General features: G+C 35.4%; 1 protein-coding gene across 5 annotated transcripts in view; it reads right to left on the reverse strand.

Moving 5' to 3' along the window:
• Positions 1–25,824, reverse strand: part of CEP162 (centrosomal protein 162) — a 113,991-nt gene that overhangs the window by 59,913 nt on the left and 28,254 nt on the right. For all 5 annotated transcript variants that reach the window (XM_042939282.1, XM_042939285.1, XM_042939284.1 and 2 more), the window contains 6 exons: positions 25,372–25,402; positions 18,775–18,888; positions 14,087–14,278; positions 13,412–13,493; positions 8,469–8,751; positions 7,328–7,589 (listed from right to left, as the gene is read on the reverse strand). In XM_042939282.1, coding sequence (XP_042795216.1) covers positions 7,328–7,589; positions 8,469–8,751; positions 13,412–13,493; positions 14,087–14,278; positions 18,775–18,888; positions 25,372–25,402 — 964 coding nt within the window. The remainder of the gene's footprint in view (positions 1–7,327; positions 7,590–8,468; positions 8,752–13,411; positions 13,494–14,086; positions 14,279–18,774; positions 18,889–25,371; positions 25,403–25,824) is intronic.

A 25,824-nucleotide genomic window follows, 5' to 3' on the forward strand; every position in this document is an offset into this window, starting at 1 on the left:
TCAATTTGACAGAGAAGGCTAACTGACCCAAGATTCATGTCAAATGATAAATGGAGCTAAAAAATGTGAGAAGAATGTGGACAGGGATAATTTCAGGCCTTACTAATTTTAAATAAACTATTCTTTTAAATATTCACAACAATAATATCTAAATGATGAATCAAAGAGCAGCTGATAACGTTATAAAGCATTTTAGTTCAGATTAAGTGTGCTCTCAAAGCACACTTTTCATAAATAGTGTGTATCAAGATGTAGGATCAATGGAATAATATAAATTGCATGGCAACTTTATAACAGCTAGTCTAAATTTGATTAAAAAATAAAATTATTATACTTTATAAAACCCTGATAATATATATTAAATTAGAAAAAAAATGTGATAAATGTATATTCTAGTCAAATTTTCAGCTATTTTAAGGTACTTCATAAATCCCCAAACAGTATGAATAATTCTAAGGCCAATAAGTTATTCAATTAATAATAATAAAAAAAAAAACATTTATGACAAATACCTGGAAGAGATCTTGAGGCCCATATTCAAATACTACCGATTCTGAGCTCAAGAGTCAGTAAACATTTATTTATCTGCCTTAGAGGTAAATGAAGAATTTGAAATTTATATTTTTAAATATAATTTCTTCACGGTGCTAACTTTTTAAGTGTAAAGTTTACATTTTCATTAAAAGCAAAATACATGGTTATTGAAGATTTGGAAAATATAGAAGAGTCAAAAGAAGAAACAAGTCACCAATAGCACCTCACCCAAAGATTTCTTTCTCATCTTTTTTCCAGGCATGCAGAGGTTTTCCTTACAGAGCACTAGTCATATTTAATTGGACTATCTGATGTAAAAGGTTTTTTTGGATAAATTTCCTGAAGTGTTCCCAAAGAAACTGAGTCATTGTGAAAGCTGGCATTCATCTTTCCAGGTCACTGGAGGTCCATTAACGTGGCCAATGAATGGGGAGTGATCTGCTAGGACTGTCACTCTCCCTAGGAAGTGGCAGCTAAGAGTGGCAGGTGGTTTAGTCAAGTTGCAGTCAGCCAGTGCTTTTATACCAGAATTCTCTCTTCCTGAGTTCTTAATTATGATTTCTCTAAGTAATTATTTTCAGTAATGGTACACAGACAGTATCTTTTTTCTTCACATATGAGAGAAAATCTGCCTGGATATAAAATTCAAATGTGAAAACGCTGCAGAATTTGGACTTTTTGAACCTTTCTTGAAAAAAACAATGGATTAAGAAAATTTAGTCAAATAAGAAACCAACCATCATAATTGCAGAATGAAGAAGCTATGGCTAAGGGACCTGTGAAAAGCATTCCATCTCTTTAATAACCAGAACCAAGATCTAAATTCAAAAGCTGAGGGGGTTGCAGGAGAGACTTTTTGGACAAGTAAAAATGAAATCAACAAAAATGAGTTGGACAAGGAGAGACATTTTGGACAAGTAAAAATGAAATCAACAAAAATGAGTAAAAGGCATGTGAGTGGGAGATGTAAGAGTTTTACTATCTTATATTTCATAGAAGAGGAAACTGATAATGCATAAAATTGAAAATGTAGTTAAAAACAGCATGATTTTGGCAACATTTGAGTAGTTTTCAAAATTTATTTTCTTAAAGGGATCTTTTGAGATCTATTTCCTAGGATGAAGTTTCATTTTCTTCTTACAGATTTAAGAAAAACTAAATTTAATATTTTATTTAAAAAGAACTTATAAAGAGTGATCCTGTTCTTATAAAATGTTTTGTCCATTTAGCTATGTCTGCCTCTCCTTCCATCCACCCATCTACGCTTCCTTCTATCTGTATGAGGACATACACATGAGAAGCATGAAATGATGCTAACCCAGTATGACACTAGTTGTTTCTTGCTAAGCAATTGCTTTACTTTTATGTATTTTTGAATTTAAAAAATGAGCAACTATTCCTTTTGTAACAAGAAACTTATTAGTCTAAAAATAAAAAGATAGATTAACAGCCAAAGAAAATTAATTTAAAATAAAAAGGAAAACCACATAGCAGGCACTGCTAATTGCCAATCTCCTCTTCCTCCCTATTAATTTGAGACTCCTTATTAATTTTGCCCTAGGCAGCAATGTAGCCAGTTGAAAATACTCATCTCCCTGGACTCCAAATAACTGGGGGTGACCACAAGATCAAAATTCAGGCTAATAAGATGAAACCAAAAGTTCCTTTCCTGGGGCTTTCAGAAAAGACACTATTTTCCTGATTAAGAAGTTGATTTAACTGGCATGAACCTTTTACCTTTCACGTTTCCTCCTGACAGGGCATGGAGGCTGAGTAGCCATCTTATGACAATGAAGACAAAAGTCACATATAAAGGATTCTGCAGCAGGAAAGAAGAGGGATCTGTTCCTTGCACAGTGGCACTAGCTCTGAACTGCCTATCCCTGACTTCATTTTACATGAAAAAGAGAAACTCTGAGTAAGCCCCAGCAGCTGGCTTATTTTTCATCTTAACCAATATTGATTCTAAGCTCATTTAGAAAATGAACTTTCTGTACTTTCTGTACACTAATATCTATCTCGGAGTCTGCTTGTTGGAAAGCCCAACCTGTGACAAGTAACAACCATCCAAAAGAATTAAAATTCTTCTGAATAAAAGTAAAATTTCTCTGAGGGAATTTTACAAGAAAAAGAGATAAAAAAGATATTATACTTAATGGTCTAATGAAAAACAGTTTAAAAATGGACAGTCATGGTTTATCATTGTACTCTAATATAAATTTTAGTGTTTTACTTCTATTTTGATAGTCACAAAGACTATAAAATTTTAAAACAGGAAAAAATACTCATAAAAATATTGTTGTCTTCATCTATCAACCTCTAAAGCATGCCCCTCGTTTCTTTTCCATCAACTGTGACATTACTTCTGTCTTCATTCTTAGTAATTTTTTTAAATTTTTTTTAAACTTTTTATTTTTTTTATTTTTATATTTTAGAGAGAGACAGAGTCCTAGTAAGGGATGCGCAGAGAGAGAGGGAGACACAGAATCCTCAGCAGGCTTCAGGCTCCGAGCTGTCGGCACAAAGCCCGACACGGGGCTCAAACTCACAAACCGTGAGATCATGACCTGAGCCGAAGTCGGACGCTCAACCGACCGAGCCACCCAGGCACCCCCATTCTTAGTAATTTCAATACACTCATAGGTGATCCTTTCAAACCCTGGCTTTTGGGTCATTATACTCCACTTCTCCACCTCAGCTACTTACTTCCATTGGTACAGTCTAGACCTTTTCTATTACCAGTAACATAATCACTCCTGATCTCAGTCTTAGGCATTTACTCTCTATCACTCCTATCTTCCACTTCATGCCCTCTGGTACCTGGATTCCAACAATCCCTTGACCAATTACTAGATTCCATGACAGCTCCTCTACTCAAGGACTCACAGTCAGTTGATCCTACCTGTTTCATACTGTACTACACCCCTCGATTTCCTTTCTTCCTTCCTTACTCAACCTGAATTCCACATACACCATTAAGCTCCCTTCTTACTCCTCTCTCCATACACTGCACTCATTTGGCAGAAACCACTCTTCTTGATAAATCCAACTATACAACTATCCAACACCTGTAGTCATGCAGCACAATGTGGACACGCACACTCACCCACACAAACATGCTGCCTGATTCAACTTAAATGCATAATCACTAACTACAAGAGAACTCTGCTGCTGGCACTCTAGTCCTTCAGGATGGCTATTTCCCATCTTCTCTTCTCTCCTCCAACACTCCTACCCCATCCTCAATGCCAGCTAATGATATTATGTTTTATTTCTTAGAGAAAATGGAAGCAATCAGAAGAAATCATCCACATTCTTTCACCATTTCTACCTATCCACCAGTATCTGTACCTACATTTCTCTCTTCCCATCTGTTTCCACAGATAAACTGTCCATGCCTCTATCTAGAGCCAACCCTTCCAATGAACAGTAGATTTGCTTATAGCTCCTCTACTCAAGGACATTATTGTAGCAATTCTTCCCCTCTACCATAAATTACTCAATCTTTCCAAAAAGCATAAACATACTATTAGACATACTATTATTTCAGCCACTTAAAAAAAAAAAAAGCAAAACAAAAAGCTTTTCTTGACTCCACCTCCCATGCCAGCTACACGCTGTGCTCCAGGGTGGTCTATAAATTAAGTATCCAATTCCATTTCTCCTAATCCCTCCTATTCTCATTCAACTTGCATTTTACAGCCACATATCCATGAAAACTGTCCAGTTTACTGATGACCTCCTCCTTGCTAAACCCAAGGGTCGGTGCCCAGTTTCTACTTTCCTTTATCTCTCAGCAGCAACTGACAGAGAAATAAATTCTCCTTTCTTCAGTTAGCTTTCAGGATCCCACATATTCAGGTTTCCTCCAATCTCACTCTATTCTCTTTATAGGTTACTCCTTAGGCCTTGGTTTGCTTTTTTTCTCTAGCTATGCTCACTCTCTTGATAATCTTTGTCAGTCTCATGTTTTAAAAACTACCTATATTAGTTTTAATAATAACTCCCAAGTCATATCTGCTGTCCACACCTCCCTCTTACAGTCTAGACTTTTCAATCTAATTGGCTCCTTGTTGTCTCCACTTGCATATAGAACGATCATTTCAAAATTATCACCTCATCAACTATACTCTTGATCTTCTTTCCACCCCCAAATCTACTCTACCAAAGCCTTCTCCATCCCAGCTGGACAGTGACTCTATTTTTCCAGCTACTCAAGCCAAAAATTTTGGCATCATTCAGAAATCCTCTTTCACAACCCCAAACCAATCTTTTAGATTTTTGGTTCTATCTTCTTTTTATTTTTTTTTTAATGTTTATTTATTTTTGAGAGAACATGAGCGGAGGAGGAGCAGAGAGAGAGGGAGACACAGAATCTGAAGCAGACTCCAGGCTCTGAGCTGTCAGCACAGAGCTCGATGTGGGGCTCGAACCCATGAGCCATGAGATCATGACCTGAGCTGAAGTCGGACGCTTAACCGACTAACCCACCCAGGTGGCCCTTTGGTTCTACCTTCTAAATACATCCTTATTCAACCACTTCTCATTACCTCCACTGCCACCACTCTGGTTTGAGCCCCATCACTTCTAGCCTAGATTCCTAAAATCACCATCTCACTGGTTTCTGTGCTTCTTTCCCATGCCCCGTATGCTATGTGAATGTATGTATATGTATATGATCTTTAACACAACTGCCAGAGAAATCTGTCTAAAGAGGTCAGATGAGGTTACTCCCATGTCAAAGCTTTTCAGCGGCTCACCTATTTACTCAGGGTAAAATCTAAGTCTTTAAAATGCCCTAGAAAAACTGATACATTCCAGCACTTTTGATTCTCTGATCTCATCTCCTACTACCCTCTTTACTCACTCTGCCCTCATGATACAAGCTTCTATGTATTCCTTAAACATGCCAGATATTCTTTTCTACTTTAAGACTTCTGCATGGTTATTTCACCTTTCTGGAATATGGTTCCCCAGGTATCCACATGGCCAATACTCTTACCTCCTACAAGTCTTTGTTCAGTGGCTCCTTCTCAATGAGGCCTACTCTATCCTATTTAAAACTGCGACCTGCTGCACTCCACCACTGACACTTCCTCTACTTTTTACTTTTCCTTAGCATGTAACATCATTTACTTATTTATTATGCTTACTGTTAAATGTCTCTCCTTATCAGATGAAAGTTCTACAAAGATGGGGGAGGGGAAGTGAGGTAGCCCCTCACTGAGGTAGCCCAAGGGCCTAATAGTGCCTGGGCCAAAGTAGGTGCTCCAAAAACATTTGTTAAATGAATTAATCTGGATAAAATAAACTTCAAAAATGTTGGGGATTAATTTATCTAAAATAAATATAATAGAATAAATAATACTAAAAACAAAATTAGCATGAATACTCCTAAACATCAATGAAAAATTTTCATTCTTCTCTTGATCATACTAAAATTTGAAAAATGTCCCAAGTGTTTATTTTTTTAATATTAAGCACTAGATCCAATGAATGGTTAATTAGTGACAAGTAGATGACAACATCACAAGTTGGTGTTCCACAGGAAAATAAGAGAATACAAAAGACCTTGTAGGGAAAGGAACTGGAGGTCCACAGGTTAAGAACAGGAGGAAAAGGATGCTTGCATTAATCCTACAGAATCATATTCCTGTCTGTCCAGAATAACTACTTCCTGCTGCTGTTTTCTCCTTTACTCTCACATAAATCAGCCCAGGCCTTCTTTTCCATCTGAGATGCACAGGCTGCTGCAGCAAATACAGACACACAAAGGCAGGAGAGAGTCTATTTAATGCCTTAAGAATTTAGAATACAGTCAAAGTGGTCCTGGAATTAACAGTCTTAGGGAAAAGCAAGGAAAGACATTTTAAGCTAGAAATGAATTTTCCAATGAGGACAATTCTCCTCATGACAACTACCACCATAACAATGATGAAACTGGTCACCTATTAAATTTAATCATAAAGGAAAGGATGAAATGCTTCTGGCTCCATTGCTCCCCCTTCCTCACTGGAGTTTTAATTTATTTTTTTAATGTTTATTTATTTTTGAGAGAGACAGAATGCGAGTGGGTTGGGGCAGAGAGAGAGGGAGACACAGAATCCAAAGCAGGCTCCAGGCTCTGAGCTGTCAGCACAGAGCCTGATGTGGGGGCTCAAACTCACTAGCTGTGAGATCATGACCTGGGCCAAAGTCAGACGCTCAATCGACTGAGCTACCCAGGTGCTCCCCTCACTGGAGTTTAAAGGCAGCAGAAATGTTGGTTTGATATGAACATTTCTGTTTCTTTTAATAGCTGCATAGGCTTCTAAATTGAAAATTACCCTTTCCTACTGTCAATGTAAATGAACCGCATTAGGAAATAACTAACAGAGGCACTGCAATATATAAAAATACGCATTATGTGATATATAAAACATCCTGCCTATCTCAGCCTATATGAAACTAATATCCAAATAATCTCTATATCAACCTTCATTTGTAGCTTGCCATTTGCATTCTGAATTTGTAGGTCTTCTCTGGTAAACAACGGATATTCCAAAGTCAACCAGATGAGGTTAAGTTTGATTCTCCTATCGTCTATTCATTTCCCATACTTCACAAGTGTCATTCTGGAAAGCCAAAATCTAATGAATCTTTCAGAATGGAATATACTATCTGAATATTAATTTTTTTTATAAGAAGAAAAGTTCACAGAAGGAGAGAAATAAATAGGGAACGTAGAGAACAAGGAACATAAAATAATACACTATATGCACAGAACTATAATATGAAAAGAGCATATGATTACCTTTTTTCCTAGCTTGATTTGAAGTAGGAATGGATCTCACAGTTTTACTTTTCATAATGTCCTTTGAAGTTTTCTTTTCAAGAGTAGAAAAAGACTTGAATGGTGAACTGGGTTTGCCATAGCCTGAGCTCCTAACTGATGCATATAATCCACTCTGGGGTTTTCTTTTAAGTACAGGAGGTGCACTTCTGGCCTTCTTGTGTGGTTCATGTTTACCAGTTACAGCCCCTTCTTCGCCAGAACTGAGTTGAGATCTAAAAGTCTGCACACAAGTAGAAACTCTTTAGGATCTAAATTAACTTCAACTACAGCTGTGAATGGAGATTTAACAGATGGCAAACCATAGTGATTACTAGATAATAGTTTGTAGAAGACAAACCACTACACATTAGAATTCTCAAAGTCTAACTCATCAGAATTTTAATATTTTGAAGCACATCTTCAAAGTCAGGAGTAAAACAAAGCAAAAGAATAAAACAAAATAAGCTTCCCAGAAAGCAAGACGTGTAATTACTAGAATTAAGATGGAGGAAAGCAGAGAGGAATATATTTTGAAATAACATAAAATTTTATCTTTTTTTCCTAGAATTCTCAAGATAAAAATTTATTAATACCCTGTCTTATTCCACAAAAAACTTCAGATGGTTTATGGTAAACATATAACTCAAAACCATAAAACTACAATACCAAGATCAAAGAAACTATAAATCAGAATAGATCAAGAACAGAAGAAAATGGAACAGTAAAATATAACTTTCTCAACAGCTGCTGATAGCATTTTTGTAAATGACAACTTATCTACTTTTGCAAAATACACACTACTGGATAGATTAAATAAAAAGCATTAGAATGATGAATAAACTTTATTTTCTTATGCTACTCAAATTCTACACTATGCTTACTAACAACAAAGGAATAATGTAAATAATGGCTTCCAAAAGAAAGCGAATGCTAGATAGTGGTATTTTACAATTTGGGGATTATAGGATGTTGTAATAAATACTGCTCACAAATATCCAGGATCTATGTGGAGATTAGTATGTAACCAGACCCACCAGCTTAAGAAGTACCTACTTATCAATAGTATTTACATAACTTCATTTCTCAGTATGTCTAATCAACTTAGATTATAAACACTTACTTTATTTACTTTGTCACCCGGAGGCAATAATGGAGGACCAACAGATATTTTTTTCCTCAAAATATCAAGGTACATTTTATCTATATGTTCTTCCGTAGCATTTACTCCTAGACAGCTATTTTCTCTATCTTTATTTGTTGTCTTTTGTAAAACCACATTCTCTTCATTTTTGTCAAAAAGTTGGTTTACATTTTGTGGTTCTTGAGATATAATATTTGGGTTCCTCTTAAGGGGTATAGGGCTAACACATTCAGTTTCTTTACTATCAGCCAGTTTCTTATAGCTATAAAACAAAACAGAGAATGAACCTTAGGTGACTCCTCAAATACCAGTTTTATACACACACACACACACACACACAAACACACACACATACATATACACACACTATATATATATCACATATATACACACACAAAATATAAGATTTATATTTTAATATGTATAATGTTATTTATACTAATATTAAATACATTTGATATTTATAACTATTCAAATTATGTCCTGAATGTTAAATACATTATTTGTAATTCTGGCTGACAGAGTATGCTCACATAGTGTCATATAACTGTTTTAAATTTCAGATAATGTAATTTTAATGCAGTATAATATAAAGAATTACATGGATAACTCTGAGACCTACTTCAAAGGAAAGCCAAACAAAGCAAGACTGAGATGGTTTTAGTGTAAGAAAAAATAAAAAATGAATCTCTAAGTGACCTTTGTGTAATATATCATTTATCCATAATACCTTATAAAGTCAACATGCATTTGAGGCAGGAAAAAGATTTTACACATTTTTACAAGAAACTAAAGAAGTAACCATAATTTATGTCAGTGAGAAATAGAATATAAACATTAAAAAGCATAAATTTCATCACAGTATAGGAAAAATTTTTAAGTAAAACATGAAAATCACTAGTATTTAGAGAAAAATCATTTCTGTGGTTTAAAATAATTAAATACAATGCAACATTTCAGACCATTCAATTTTTAAAATAGAGAAAATATCCCTTAAGGACATTTTCTAAATGTGGTTAAATATCAGTATATTATAGGGGCTCCAAAAATACGGATATTGTTATTTTCAAACTACATAATCATGGTCTATTAGGTCATTTAATTTTATAATTTATAAGATAATGTCATTTATAAAATAAAGTGTAAGAGGCTACTATTTTCATATGAGATAGATTGGTTTCTCAGTAATTGTGAGAACTTTCTAAAGTAGTTGGAATCATCAGAAAATATAATAGTTCTTTCCTTCTTCATGGTAGCAGAATCTGGCTAGAAGTTATCAAAACTGTTTCCTGTTCTTCCTGCATACTAACTAAATTATGTTTCCTTGCCATCCTGCATCTAGCTGGGGCCGCTTACTAGTTCTTGCCTTTAGAACGTGAGCGCTATGGTGACAAGAACCTAAGATATGTGTCATTGGCTCAGTGGCTGGGTTTGGGGTGGCAAGGAAACTTATGCTAAAAGCTGGAGAAGTGGCAACCCATGTTTTACATTGACAAAACATTTGCCAAACTGTTACCTACAATAGTTTATAAGGCAGATCACATAGCTACTGAGTCTGGGATACTAAGAAAAATATCAGGAGAATTTCTAAGCGCTAGCTACTGTTGGCTACGTTTGACTAGATATTACAAGAAAGACATGAGCTCAGATTTAAAAAGGGCCAGTTTGTAAGAAAAAATAAAAGGGAACAGAGAGAGCCAAGAAATTAAGGGCCTCATAGATTCACTTTGTAAAGAGCATAGACTCAAAAGAGTAAGATTTGGCATTGAAAAATGAAGGATTTCATGAGACTTCTCAGTTGAAAAGAGTTACTCAGTCCTTTGACAAAGATCATATTAAAGGGGTTATCTTCACTTAAGGTTATTGTTCCCAATAATATCCAACAGCTGCGACTGAATTGACAGGAAGAAAAGGGGGCAAAAAAAGCAAAGACTTAAAGCAGATTTAAAGCCTCTGTCTAGAAAATTAAGTGTAGTTACTGGCACAAGGGACTGACTGGAACCAAATAGATCAGAAGCTCTACTAAATTTATTTTTTAAGACTTTTTTTTAATGTTTATTTTTGAGAGAGAGAGAGAGAGAGAGAGCGTGAGCAGGGAAGGGGTACAGAGAGGGAGGCAGAATGTGAAGTAGGCTCCAGGCTCTGAGCTGTCAGCACAGAGCCCAATTCAGGGCTCTAACTCAAACTGTGAGATCATGACCTGAGCTAAAGTCAGACACTTAACCGACTGAGCCACCCAGGCGCCCCACCCCTCACCACCTACTAAACTTTTTGAACAAACTATAATAATAAAGAAACTACAACCATACATTAAAAAAAAAAAAAAAAAAAAAAAAAAGCCAGAGATTTGTTTGGGAGACCTAAAACCACCTGGTGGTAGGAGGTGGACTAAAAAAGGAATGCATCCTCCAAGATGGGCACAGCCTCCCTGCAAAACCGACTTCAGTTGTGGCCAAGGGTGTAAATATCCTTACAAGGCGTTTCCAGTGGACTTCAAGGTTGCATTACTGATTGCTGTATTTTCCTCATATATTTCCCTTCTGAATGGGAGTATTTGTTGCAGTTTCACGATCATATATTGGATCAAGTACAGAACTTGTGCTTTTAATTCACAGATTAGTAGACACTGAAGAGCTACATTCAAACCTGATGGAGAAGACTATGCTCCACCTGAAAATCCTGGCCTTTTAGATGGACAGGGTCCTGTATGAGACTTTGGGCTATTTGCTTTGGGGAGGGGATAGTAGGTCTTTGTATGAAGGTGAGTAAAATGGATATTTGGCTATTAAAAGGGCAGATTCTGGTAGAGACTAATTAGATGCCTATTAAACTCATTTACTGATCTTTCTGAGCACACAAGCAGATCATATTTCCCAGCCCTCTTGGACCCAATTTGCTAGATGTGCTGGTTCTTACCAGTAGAATATGAAGTGATGTAATATTTCTCTGTTGAGGCAGCTAAAAAGAATTGTGCTAAATTATCTTTTTTCTTTATCAACTGGTTGAATGAGGCCATGACAACCTTAAAACCATGTGTTAATGACAAAGTAGCCTGGGTCCCTAAATGACTATGTGGAGTAGAGTCCTACTCCAACCCCACTGACACACATGGGATTATGACACGAGCAAAAAATACGTTTTTGATGATGTTTAGCTACTAAAATTTTAAGGACTTATTTGCTATATCAGCTGAGATTATTTACAGTTTACTAAAGAGGTTTCAGATATGTGTACTAGTTTATACCACTGACATTTTGGTAATTATTGTTATGGCTTTAACGTAAGTATACTTGTTTTTAGCTTTTAAACAAACACGAAAAAAATTATATTTAGAATTTACAGTAGTAAAATGATACCACCTATGCCAGCAAACACACAAGATGTGTAAAAAAAATCTCTTCATTAACACCAACACAGTCCCAAACAGCAGTAAGGGAGAATAGTCTGCCCTTTAAAAAATACTATCTAGTGCTGCAGATCAGTGGGAGAATACTAAGCGTTCAAGTAGATGGGTTTTAGTGTAAGCTTCATTGTGTCACTTTCAACTAGCACAAATGCAGAAACAGGATGAGAAATCACTACAAGTGGATTTACATGGTGAGGATGTAGTACAAGGAAGGGCTCAAACTGTGTCTGCTGAAAACACAAATGAACAAATAAATACAGGAATGGATGACAGGCTTTTCACAGAAATATTTCATGGAGATCAGAGATCTGACAATGTAAGTTGTTAAAACACACAAATATTTCTTGTGTTTCCTGGTTATAACCACATGATCTTTGTTTTTCTTTAAAGTTTATTTATTTTGAGAGAGAGAGGCAGAGAAAGAGAGAGAGAGAGAGAGACAGCACACGCATGTGATTGAGTGAGGGGCAGAGACAGAGGGAGAGAGAGAATCCCAAACAGGCTTCATGCTCTCAGTGCAGAGCCCGACTTCTCGCAAACCAGAAGATCATGACCTGAGCTGAAATCAAGAGTCGGACACTTAACCAACAAAGCCACCCAGGCACCCCTACATAACCATACGATCTTGGGCAATTTAACTTCTTTAAGCCTCAGTTTCCTTATCTATGCAATGGGGATAATAATAAAATATAACTCATAGAGTTGCTGTAAGATTAAAAGAAATCTAAAATGCAAAGATGTAAAGAACTTTGCACACACAGTGAGCGTGTGATAAAAACGTCAGCTGTTATCATTATTATCATCACCACCACTGCCACCACCATCATCTTCATGACCTGGTTCTTGTGAGAGCTCCACTATTAAACTGATTCACTACCTCAGTTCCAATACCTGAATGATGCGAATAAAGATGCCTGACTTATTTGTTATGAGGATCACATGAAATGATGGATGTGACACTCTAATAGATGTGACACAAATGCAAGGTTACTGTAACGTGCTACTCTGTGCTGGAGAATGACAGGAAGGTCCCACAAGCTTCCATTAAGATGTACTGGCGCTGGTGCATTTTCCTGAAGCCCACTGCTCCTGTGACCAAAAATCTTACCCTGAAAAACGATGGCTGGTCTGTGACTAAGTACAAAGCTAACTGGTTTATAAATAAGCAAATCTATGACTCATACAGAATAAAATTCAAATCAACTGCCCTGAGCTATTTAAAGCTGAAAGGATTTTAGTTTTCAGTAAAAAAGCCTTCAGAATACTTGATGGCAGCAAACGTTTTTTTAGTGGCATCTATTTTTAAAGTATTTTTTAATTTTAGCACTAGAAGAATTTTGATAAACTGAGTAAGAACTACTAATAAGGAGAGCAGTGACTCAAAGGCAGACTCATATAAGCTACTCGTTAAATCATTCACTAGGAATGAGCATGCAGAACAAATGATTCTAAAAGTTTCCAGTAGCAAAATAAGCAAATAAACAATCTGTATAATCCATTTCAAAAAATCTCATACCTGACAGGTTGTAAATCAAAACCACTGACACCAAAAGAATCTATTCTGATAGGTTTCATCAACTCCTCTACCGTGGGCAGATCTAAGAGGGAAAAAAAGTTAAAATAGCAACCCCCGAAATTATGTGAATTGCTTAATTTATTGTCTAATCCCACTAAGATTACATTTTTTTCTGACCAACAGAACTAACAAAATGATATATACAGTAAACCCAGTTTCCCACTATAAACTTGCTCGTACCAAGAAAATTTCCTTTGATTTTTATATTTGAAATATATATATCTATATATTTGACGTATCCATCTACATCAATATCAAATATATGCGTATGGGTATGTCCATACATGCACACACATTTGTTAAATATATTATTTAGTTGATCCCCAAATATTATTCTCTATTTAAAAAATTACTTTAGTATATGCATAAGGAAAAGCATAAAAAATGTGCAAACACTCAGGTGATTTTCTGATTTGGTCAAGGCATACTGAAAGAGGAAGTGAAATTTTATCTTGTGTTCAGCTCTAACTTTATAGTTAAACTACTGATTCCCAAATTTCATTTGAGCAAACCTTTTAAATTAAATTCAGAGATTGAGAAACAATCACTATAGCAAACTATTTAAATTATACCACAAGAGAAACTCTTCAGAGAAGGTCTCAAATTAACTTTTACCAGATTCTGTAGTAGAGATGTTTTTAGAGGACTCTTCATTTTCTTGAGGATAATCTTTCACTGAGCTCTTGGTATTTTCCAATGCATTACTCTCAATTCTTTGTTCATCTGTATCTCCCAAAGACTGGGCTACCTGACAATAAGCCTGATGTAGAGCTTCAATGTCACTATTGCTTTGTCCATAAGAAACACCTGTTGAAATAAATGTAATCTCCAGTATAATCACACAAATACGTGAGAAACATAAACCACTAATAGCATCCGTTAGTGTGTTAGGAATGGTGAACAAGGTTGTAGGACAACAGCAACATTATAAACACAAGAGTTAAATACAAACATTGGTAATACGTAGCTATAGCCTACCAGTATGAAAACGTAACGCTCAATAACTCTTTAGCAAGGTAAGATGTGTCCTGACATGGTAACTGTGAACTCTGATTCCACTGGTTACTGCCTTCTCTTCCTACTACCCTTAATCAACCCCATTACATTGGATACAACTATCCCTAAATTTCCTAACTGACAAAATCGTTCAAGAATTCTGTCTTTCCCTTACCATTACCATTCTCTCTCACTTTTGCACTCTCTCTCTGCTTCCCAGTGCCACCAAGTATCCTACAGTCTGCATTTCTTTAACTGAAATTCACTCCTCTAACTCTGCAATCCAGTATGTGTTCCAATATCCTGCTAAAGCTGTTATAATCAAAAGTAATTTTCTAATAGTCACATCTAGCCATCTTCAATTTCTCCAACCCTGTGAGACGTCAGACACTGTGCTTTCCTGGGAACTGCTTCTTTTGTATAGCCTCTTCTTCCTGTGCTTCCCAGCACTCTGATGGCTACCTCTTTGTGCTTTCTGGTAAATGGTTCATCTTAGGGTTCCATCTTTAGCCCTCTTTTTTAAACCTCTCACTTATTTTTTTTTTAGCTGGCTAATTTTATCAAGACCCTTAGCTCAACTATTACCCATATGCTTGTGACACCCAAATCTATGTCTTTTGTCCTTACCTCTTTTTTGAATAGTAAACCTTCTAACAGATATTTACACTGTTCTATAAGTAAATCAAATCTAGCATATTCCCAACTGAATTAATTGTATTCCCCAACAAAACTTGTTCTACTATCAGTATTTTGGGAATGGTATCACTATTCACCCAGTCATCCAAAATAGAAAACCTGATGTCATTGTTCACTCTTCCTTCCCTATTAACCTTCTCCTCCTCCTACCAATTGATAAATAAATTCTGGAGAAAAGAATTTTAAGACAATATGACAATAATGATCTAAAATTTTATAAGTATTTTTCTTACTCATTTTGTACCTTTTACTACCAATGCTGTAATTTTCAAAATTAGAGAAAAGGTAAAAGAGTCATAGAAGAGTGGGGAAAAAGAAGAGAAAAAGGGTGAGTAGTCTCCTCTTCTGCTTATACTCATGATTCATCAAATAGTGCTTAAAAATAAAATAGATGTAGCTTCATCAGCAAAGGGCTGACTCCTCTGCTTTTTAACTTACAAAGAAAGGACTTTATGTAGTTATTTCATATATTATTACAAGTTAAAAGCTCCCTAATTTTTCTACTTTAGGAAGTTGACAAATGTCAAATCCTCTGATGCAGAGACAAGGATCTAGTCGTGAAGTAATACTGTCATCCTGGGACTGCTCCTGTCATGCAGTCATCGCACAAAAGGGTACCTGCCCATGAGACAAATGAAAATAAGCAAAAAGCTGGATCTGGCCCCCATTTTCACAGTTACCAACCTTTCTAAAACAATAAAGCACAAAGAATTTCAAAAGTAATACCTTTTTAAAAAGATGGTCTTTGGGAATGTATCAACTAAACTGAGGTTTCTTAATTCTAGAAGAAAGTGGTAAAAAACAAAACAACCTTCTCATTTTTCAGTTTTTTTTTTTAATTTTTTTTTTAACGTTTTATTTATTTTTGAGACAGAGAGAGACAGAGCATGAATGGGGGAGGGTCAGAGAGAGGGAGACACAGAATCTGAAACAGGCTCCAGGCTCTGAGCTGTCAGCACAGAGCCCGACGCAGGGCTCGAACTCACAGACCGCGAGATCATGACCTGAGCTGAAGTCGGACGCCTAACCGACTGAGCCACCCAGGCGCCCCTCATTTTTCAGTTCTTAACACAAGTTCAGATGCTGATCTGAAGATTTTCAAGTGTATTTTTGAAATAGTAGGTAAACTCAATACCCCACAACTAATAAGTATTTATACTGTATGCCTTCAGGTTTTTTATTATGATTTCTACCATTAATAGAGGGTCGATATAAATAACAGTGATGAGAACCATATAGTTGCTACTGCTTGTTGAATCTTAACAATATATTAGGCACTACACATTCCCTCAGTTGACCAACACAAGGTCTCATTTTAAAGAAGAGGAAACAGGCTTAGAAGCATCAATTGTCCAGTGTCACACAGCTGATAACTGGCAAGGCTGGAAATACAAATCTAAGGCTATATGACAATAAGATCGTATATCCTCCAGTAATAACAAATTATTTCTGAGTCAAGAACATTTAAGAAATAAGACCAGAAAACTACACCTTTATAAAACTGCTTGAATCATCTTACTAGAGTTTTTACATTCAGCAATACCTTAAAAAAAATTGTTTATAACCCACAGCAGTGGTTTTCATACCATGTTTTACAAAATCATAGTTTCTCAGAGAAAATCATGGATTCTACAGATGTTTGACTGAAATTTCATTTTAAATTGTTCTTTAACACATAAAAATAGAAATTAATCTGTACATTCCAATGTGCCATTTATGGAATATTTTGAAAACCATCAGAGTGATAACTTTGGCCTCCTGCTTTGTTTTCATGTACATCTTAGAATGCAGTTCCTCTGACCATTCTGTATATATATGAATTTCCTATAATGTATCACTGATTAGAAAAGCTTTAATTCTATATTGGTCTTTTTAAAAGAATTCATGCCGGGGGCACCTGGGTGGCTCAGATGGTTAAGTGTCCGACTTTGCCCGAGGTCATGATCTCAAGGTTCATGAGTTTGAGCCCCACATAGGGGTCTCTTGTTGTCAGCACAGAGCCTGCTTCAGATCTTCTGTCCTCTCCCTCCTTCTGCCCCTCCCTCACTCCCTCTTTCTCTCTCAAAAATAAATATTTTTTAAAAAATGTAAGAGTTAAAGAATTCATATCGACTTACTGAAAACTGCATGTAAGGTTGACTATCATAACACATATGTGACATCTACTTAAACAGTAAGACTGAAGAACATGTGCTCAGCACATGATTTCATTATGGTGAATATTCAACTGGGTAATAACAAGCAAATGAGTAACATGATTTTGTTGTAATTTTTTTACTTTCATATTTATATTTTTAAATGGAAGTGGATGAAACAAGATAGTGGTGACTTTTGGAACGGCAGTAACTACAAATAAGACCTTGAGTGGACTTTGCCCTCTGTTTTTTGATCTGGTTACTGGTTACATGGGTGTATTCATGCTATGAAAATTCATCAGGTGGCACTATTATGATACATGAACTTTTCTATGGGTATATTATACTCCAATAAAAAAGAAGAAATAAAAAATAAAATAAAGTAAAAATAAAATGCAAGCAGATGTTTAGAGTTCACTAGGGATTTATCATTTCTATTGCTCTTTTGTTCCAAGTATCTGGATTGGTTTAATTGACCATACTGGTCAACTGAGACTTTCAAAGCAAGATGATTAAAAAGTTCTCATTTGCAACATTTATGCAGTAAACCAAGATTTTTTTTTTACATTATACAACAAACATAAAATATACAAACATATTAGAAGTCTGATGATAATACAAGAACTACAACAAAAAAAGAATATAACAAATATCTGAGGTGCGTAGGTGGCTCAGCCAGTTGAGCGTCTGACTCTTGATTTCGGCTCAGGTCATGATGTCACCACTCGTGAGTTTGAGCCCTGTGATGGGCTCTGTGCAGACAGTGCAGTGTCTGTTTGCGATTCTCTCTCTCCCCCTCTCCCACTCACGCTCTCTTTCTCTCTCTCTCTCAAAATAAATAAACTTAAAAAAAAGAATACAACAAATATCTGAAACTTATGATTTTAAAAAACTCAAAATACCATTACTGTTCTCACTAACTTTATAAATAAACATTATAAATGTAAACATTTAGATTTATACTGATAAAACACCATTTTTATCTACACAGAGAATACTACATGAGATTTCATTTGCAGGTAAGGATTCCACCGCTTTACAAGTTTGAAAAGGCATGGTTCAATGTACATTAGAATTTTGGAATGTGATTTAACTTTTTCCTGCACAGAGGAAAAAATGAAAAGCAAAGTAAGACCAAAATCTCATTTCTCCTACATGTTCCAAATTTAACAGAATACTCTAGAGGGGCAGAGAAAATTATTTAATATTACCTATAGTATTACACTTTGTATCAACAGCTTTCATACATTTATTTTTTATTAAAAACAGACTTTACTTGGCCTAGTAGCATTAAGTGTCACCATTATCAAATTCAGATTACTTAAGTTGTTAAATATGGTAAAAAATGTGGGATTTAAATTTTTATTGTTGATATAGCTATTACATATATTATTATATATTATATTTCCTTATCTAGAAATAAAGTCATTTAATCATAAACTCCTATGTATTTAGAGAACAGTTTTTCACTTTTACCTGTTCCTGTCATTTCATTATCAGTCATTTCTGGCAGGGACTTTGGCTTAGTTGCTCTGTCCTGTTCATCAAGGTTGACCTCTGCAACAGAGTCTAAGGAATCAAGCAGTACCACTAGCACAATATAAAAAAAAAAAAAAAAAAAATTAGAGCAATTGTACAGTTCCTTCAATTTAGTATTTTAATCATATGCAAGCTGTATAAAAACAAAGATATTTACATGTAAAGAGTATATAATCATATATCTGTAATAAGTATGATCACATTAACACACATAACTATACTTATATACAAATCTAATGTACATTTATGTGTGGGATGCAAAGGGCCCGTGAAAAATAACAAAAAGGTATTCTCCCCACCCAACTTTATTGAGATATAGTTGACAGTTAAAAATTGTATATATTTGGGGCGCCTGAGTGGCTTCAGTTGGTTAAGCATCCGACTATGGCTCAGGGCATGATCTCATGGCTCCTGAGTTCAAGCCCCGTGATGGGCTCTGTGCTGACAGGGATTCTCTCTCTTTCCCACTCTCACTTGTGTGGGCTCGCTCCCTCTCAAAATAAATAAACTCAAAAAATTGTATATATTTAATGTGTAAATTTGATGTTTTGACATATGTATACACTGTGAAATAATGACCACAATCAAGTTAATTAATATATCCGTTACCTTATATAGTTACCTTTTGTGTGTGCATATGGTGACAACAATTCAGATTCCCCCTCTTATCAAATTTCAAGTATTAAGTATAATCATGCTGTTGTACATTAGATCTCCAAAACTTACTTCTCTTGTATAACTGAAACTTTGTACTCCTTAACTAACATCTTCCCATATCCCCCTCCCCTAGCTCCTGGTAACCATCATTCTACTCTCATTTCTACAAGTGTAACATTTTTAGATTCCACATATAAAGTTTTTTTTTTAATGTTTTATTTTTGAGAGAGAGAGCGAGCGAGCAAGCATGAGCGGGGCAGGGGTAGAGACAGACAGAGAGGGAGACACAGAATCTGAAGCAGGCTCCAGGCTCTGAGCCTTTATTGTTTTAGAAAGGTTGGTAAAGCTCTGAGCTTTTAGCAAGTTGTAATCTTTTTGCTGGTGGAGGGTCTTTCAGTCTTGATGGCTGCTGATCGATCAGGAGTGGTTGCTAAAGGTGGGGGTGGCTGTGGTACTTCCTTAAAGCAAGACGACAGTGAAGTTTGACACATTGACTCTTCCTTTCACGAATGATTTCTCTGTAGCATAGAGAACTTCTTTACCCACAGAACTTTCAAAATTGGAGTTGATCTTCTCAAACCCTGCTGCCCCTTTATCAATGAGGCTTATGTAATATTCTAGATCCTGTGCCGTCATTTCAACAAACTTCACAGCATCTTCAGCAGGATGAGATTCTATCTCAAGAATCTACTTTTCCTCATCCCTTCAAGTTTGACCCTAAGGTTTCAACAATTCAGTCACACATTCAGGCTCCACTTCTAATTCTTATTTTCTTGCTGCTTCCGCCACATTTGCACTTAACTTCCTCCACTGAAATTGTGAACCACTCCAAGTCATCCACAAGGGTTGGAATCAACTTCTTCCAAACTCCTGTTATATGTTGGGAACATTCTTCCTCTAAGTCATGAATCCTTAATGTTCTTAATGACATCCGGAATGGTGAATCCTTTCCAGAAGGTTTCAATTTACTTTGCCCAGATCCATCAGAGGAATCACTAAGTAGCCCAACTATAGTTTTATGAAATGTAATTTTTAAGTAAGACTTAAACATCAAAATTACTCTTTGATACATGGGCTGTAGAATGGATGTTGTGTTATGAAACACAGGCATGGGAATAACATGAATCTCATACCTCTATCAGAACTCTTGGATGATCAAGTGTATCATGGCCTATCTCGATTTTTGACATGCCTTCCTCGTTGAGCTTAATCATTTCTAGCCTCAGATTTAAAGTGAGAGACGTGTGGGGTGCCTGGGTGGCTCATGCAGTTAAGCATCTGACTCTTGGTTTTGGCTCAGGTCATGGCCTCATGGTTTTGTGAGTTCGGGCCCCACATCAGGCTTTGTGCTGGCAGCACGGAGCCTGCTTGGGATTCTGTCTCTTCTCTCTCCGCCCCTCCCCCGCTTGTGCTGTCTTGGTGTCTTTCAAAATAAAACTTAAAACAATTTTTAAAAAATAAAGGAAGAGACATCTGATTCTTCCTTTTACTTAAAACATTTAGAACCACTATAGGGCTCTTAACTGGCCTAAATTCAATATTGTTGGTCTCAGGTAATAGGGAATGCTGAAGACAGGTAGAGAGATGGGGTAAGAGCCAGTCAGTGGAGCAATCAGAACACAACATCTATAGATTAAGTTTGCCATATTACATGGGCATGGTTCATGGTGCCCCAAAACAATTACAAAAGTAACATCAAAGATCACTAGTTACAGATTGCTATAACAAATATAATAATGAAAAAGTTTGAAAAACTCCAAAAATTACAAAAATTTGACACAGAAACACGAAGTGAGCAAATGCTGTTGGAAATATGGCACTGCTATATTGGCTTGCTTGACGCAGTGTTGCCACGCTGCATAGTATCTGTGAAGCACAATAAAGCAAAGAGCAATAAAATGAGGTATGCCTGTATTAAAGAGACTATCCTTTCTTCATTGTACATTCTTGGCCCTCTTCTTGCAGATCAGTCATAGATCAGTTGACTACAGATGTGTGTATTTATTTCTAGGCTCTATTCTGTTGCAATGGTTTTATAGGTCTGCTTTTCTGCCAATAACATACTGTTCTGATTACCATGGTTTTGTAATATATTTTGAAATCAGGGAGGATGATGCCTCTAAGCATTGCTCTTTCTCAAGCTTGCTTTGACTATTTGGAGTCTTTCGTGGTTCCCTTTGAATTTTAAAATTGTTTTCTATTTCTATAGGGAACGCTATTGGGATTTTGATAGGGATTACCTTGTAGACTTGTATATCACTTTAGGCAGTCAGGACATTTTAATAGTATTAATTCTCCCAATCCATGAGCACAGGATGTCTTTCCATTTATCTATGTCTTCTTCATGTTTTCTAATTTTCACTGTAAAAATCTTTCACTTCTTTGATTAAATTTATTCCTAAGTTTTTTATTCTGTTTTTTGTTTATAAAAACATTAAGTTTTGTATGTTGATTTTTTTTAATCTGGAAACTTAATTCATTAATTCTGCCAGTTGTCTTTAGGGTTTCCTATGTATGTGATCATGCCATCTGCAAATAAATACAATTTTACTTCTTCCTTTCTGATTTGGATGCCTTTTATTTCTTTTTCTTGTCTGCTGTGACTAGAACTTCTAGTACAATGCTGAACAGAAGTGTGAAGAGGGGGAATCTTCGCCTTACACTGAACCTTAAAGAGAAAGTTTTCAGTTTTTCACCTTTGATTAAAATGTTAGCTACAGAGTTTTCACACATGGCCTTTATTGTGTAATTTCTATTTTGTTAAGAATTTTAATCATGAATGGATGTTGAACTCTGTCAAATGGATTTTTTTGTGTGTAAGATGCTCCAGGGTTTTTATTGTTTTAGTTTTTATTTAAATTCCAGTTAGTTAACATACAACATAATATTAGTTTCAGTTGTACAATACAGTGAATGCTGAAGTTCAATGCTTCCATACAACTCATCAAACAAATGCATTCCTTAATCCCTATCAGCTATTTAACCCATCCCCCCAACAAACTGGTAACCATCAGTTTGTTCTCTATAGTTAAGGGTCTGTTTCTTGGTTTACCTCCCTCTCTCTTCCCCGCCACCCCCCACTTTGTTCATTTGTTTCTTAAATTCCACATAGGAGTGAAATCATGGTATCTGTCCTTCTCGGACTTATCTCGATTAGCATAATACTCTCCTATCATTTGCAATGACATGGGTGGAGCAATGTATTTTCTTTCATTTTGTTAATGTGTTTTAACATATTGACTGATTTGCATATTCATATTGATGTCTTAAAATCATCTATGATGTAAGTGTTTACACCATAAACACAAGCAGGCTGTCCAAAACAGGCTTTTTTCTTTTCTTCCAGAATATAGCTGTTAAACATATACCAACATAACCACTGGTTGAGACTCTGTAAATTACACTTTCTATTGTTAATTAACCATCTTTTTATTCCCCTTTTTGGCTTTATTGAGGTATAATTGAAAAACAAAGCTGTAATATATTTAATGTGGAAAATGTGATGATTTATGTAAATTGTGAAGGGATTCTTACAACTGAGTTAATTAAGGCATGCATCACCTTTTTGGTGAGAACAGCTAAGTTCTACTCTCTTAGCAAATTTTAATTATATAACAAACACAATTGTACTTATATAGATTCTCAGACTTTTTTTTTCTCAGACTTTTTTTTTTAATCTTGTAACTGAAAGTTTATACTTTATTAATCTCTCCTCATTTTCCCCACCCCTCAGCTCCTAGCAACCTCATTCTACTGTTTCTGGGTTCAACTTTTATTTTTAAACTCTATCTGTAAGTGATACCATGCAATATTCACCTTTGTCTTGCTATTTAATATAGCCAAGTGATACATATTGTTGCAAATAACAGAATTTCCTTTAGGACTCAACATTTCATTAGTATATATGTGTCACATTTTCATTCATCCACTGACAGACATTTAGCTTGTTTCCATACTTGGCTATTATAAATAATGCTGCAAAGAACAGGGGACTATAGATATCTCTTTGAGATAATAATTTTGTTTTCTTTGGATATATATCCAGAAGTGGGACTTCGGATCACGTAATAGTTCTATTTTTAATTTTCTGAGGAGTCTTCATACTGTTTCCTGTAGTGGTTATACCAGTTTACATTCTCACCAACAGCAAATAAGAGTTCCCTTTTCTCCACATCCTAGTCAGCATTTGTTATCTCTAATCATTTTGAAAACTGTCATCCTGACAAGCATGATGTAATATCTGTGTTTTTTTCTTTTAATTTTTTTAATGTTCATTTATTTTTGAGAGAGAGAGACAGAGAGCGAGCAGGGGAGGGCAGAGAGAGAAGCAGACACAGAATCCAAAGCAGACCCCAGACTCTGAGTTGTCAGCACAGAGCCCAACGCAGGGCTTGAACTTACGAACCATGAGATCATGACTTGAGCTGAAGTCAGACACTTAACCAACTGAGCCACCCAGGTGTCCCTCACTGTGGTTTTTAATGGCATTTCCCTGATAATTAGTGAAGTTAAGCATCTTTTTATGTGCCTGTTGGCCATTTTTTGGCTATTAATTTGTATGAGTTCCTTGTATGTTTTGAATATTAACCCTGTATTGGATATGTAGTTTGCAAATACTTTCTCCCATTCCACAGAATGCTTTTTCATATTGTTCATGGTTTCCCTTGCTGTGCAGAAGCTTTTTAGTTTGATGCAATCAACCTCATTTATTTCTGCTTTTGGTATGAAATCTAAAAAACTGTTGCCAAGACCAGTATCAAAGAGCTCATCCCATGTTTTCTTCTATGGGTTTTACAGTTTTAGGTCTTATGTTCAAGTGTTCAATCCATTGAGTTCAATTTTGTGTATGGGGTAAGACAGGGTCAAGTTTTATCTTTTGCATGTGGCTATCCAGCTTTCCAAACACTATTTACTGAAGAACTATTCCTTTTCTCGCTGTGTATTCTTTGTACCACTATCAATAACTAATTGACCATATATGCATGTATTTATTTCTGGACTTTCCGTTGATCTATGAGTCTTTCTAAAATGTCAATACCATACTATTTTCATTACTATTCCATTGATCTATGTGGTTTTTTTATGCTAATACCATACTATTTTGATTATTGTAGCTTTGTAATGTATTTGAAATCAGGAAGTGTGATACCTCCAGCTTTATTCTTTTTTCTCAAGATTGCTTTGGCTATTTGGGGTCTTTTTTGGTTCCATGTAAATTTTAGGATTATTTTTCCTATTTCTGTGAAAAATGCCATTTGAATTTGATATGGATTGCATTGGATCTGTAGATCACTTTAGGTAATACAGACATTTTAACATTAATTCTTCTAATCAATGAACACAGAGTATCTTTTCATTTATTTGTGTGTTCTTTAATTTCTTTCATCAATGTTTTATAGTTTTAAGTGTACACCTCTTTCACCTTCTTGGTTAGTTTATTCCCAAATATTTTATTCTTTTTCATGGTATTGTAAATGGGATTGCTTTCTTGTGGTTTTCTTTTTTTTGAGGTGTCTTTGTCTGGTTTTAGTTATCAGGGTAATGCTAGCCTCATAGAATGAGTTTGGAAGAATTCCCTCTTCCATTTTTTTTGGAAGATTCTAAGAAGAATTAATATGAATTCATCTTTGAATATTTGGTAGAATTTACCCATAATGCCATCTGCTCCTAGTGTTTAGAAAAATAATATATTCTTACATATAACAGGAAGGATTCAAGACAAGCATAAGGGACCTATCATTGAGAAAATCTGTGGACTTTAATTCATTAAAGATATTTAAAAACAAAAGACAGATAGCAATTTGTGCAGAATTATTTTGATACTATTCTGAATAGACCAATTTTTGCTATCTAAATATGTGAATATGTAATATTTACCGTTAGCCAGCATGCCAGTTTTCTCTTCTTCCTAAATTAAAAGAAGAAAATAATCATGTTATTTGAAACCAAAATTATATAAAATGACCACAATGCAAACAGTAGCAAAATTTGAAAACCAGTGTTTTACTCCATCATGAGAAAGAAATGTACCTTCCAGATTTCTTTTATTACTCCCATTCACTAATAATTTTACAAGACTAGAGAACATAGCTATGAAAAAACTTCAGGACTGTAGCAATTACCAATTAATTTAGGCCTTTATAAGCCTTGTTTAAAGAATCTCGATGCCATCTGCTCATTCACCTTGCTTAGAAATTCTGTTTTTTGAACTCCAACATAACATGGATATTTTATATAAGATTCTTGCTATTATAACATCATCAATCACTTTTCTCTTCTTTTCAAAATTAATGATCAACTATAATTTGTAGTCTGTTTCAGTTACATTTT

The sequence above is a fragment of the Panthera leo genome, chromosome B2 (assembly GCF_018350215.1).
Source record: "Panthera leo isolate Ple1 chromosome B2, P.leo_Ple1_pat1.1, whole genome shotgun sequence".
Taxonomy (NCBI): domain Eukaryota; kingdom Metazoa; phylum Chordata; class Mammalia; order Carnivora; family Felidae; genus Panthera; species Panthera leo.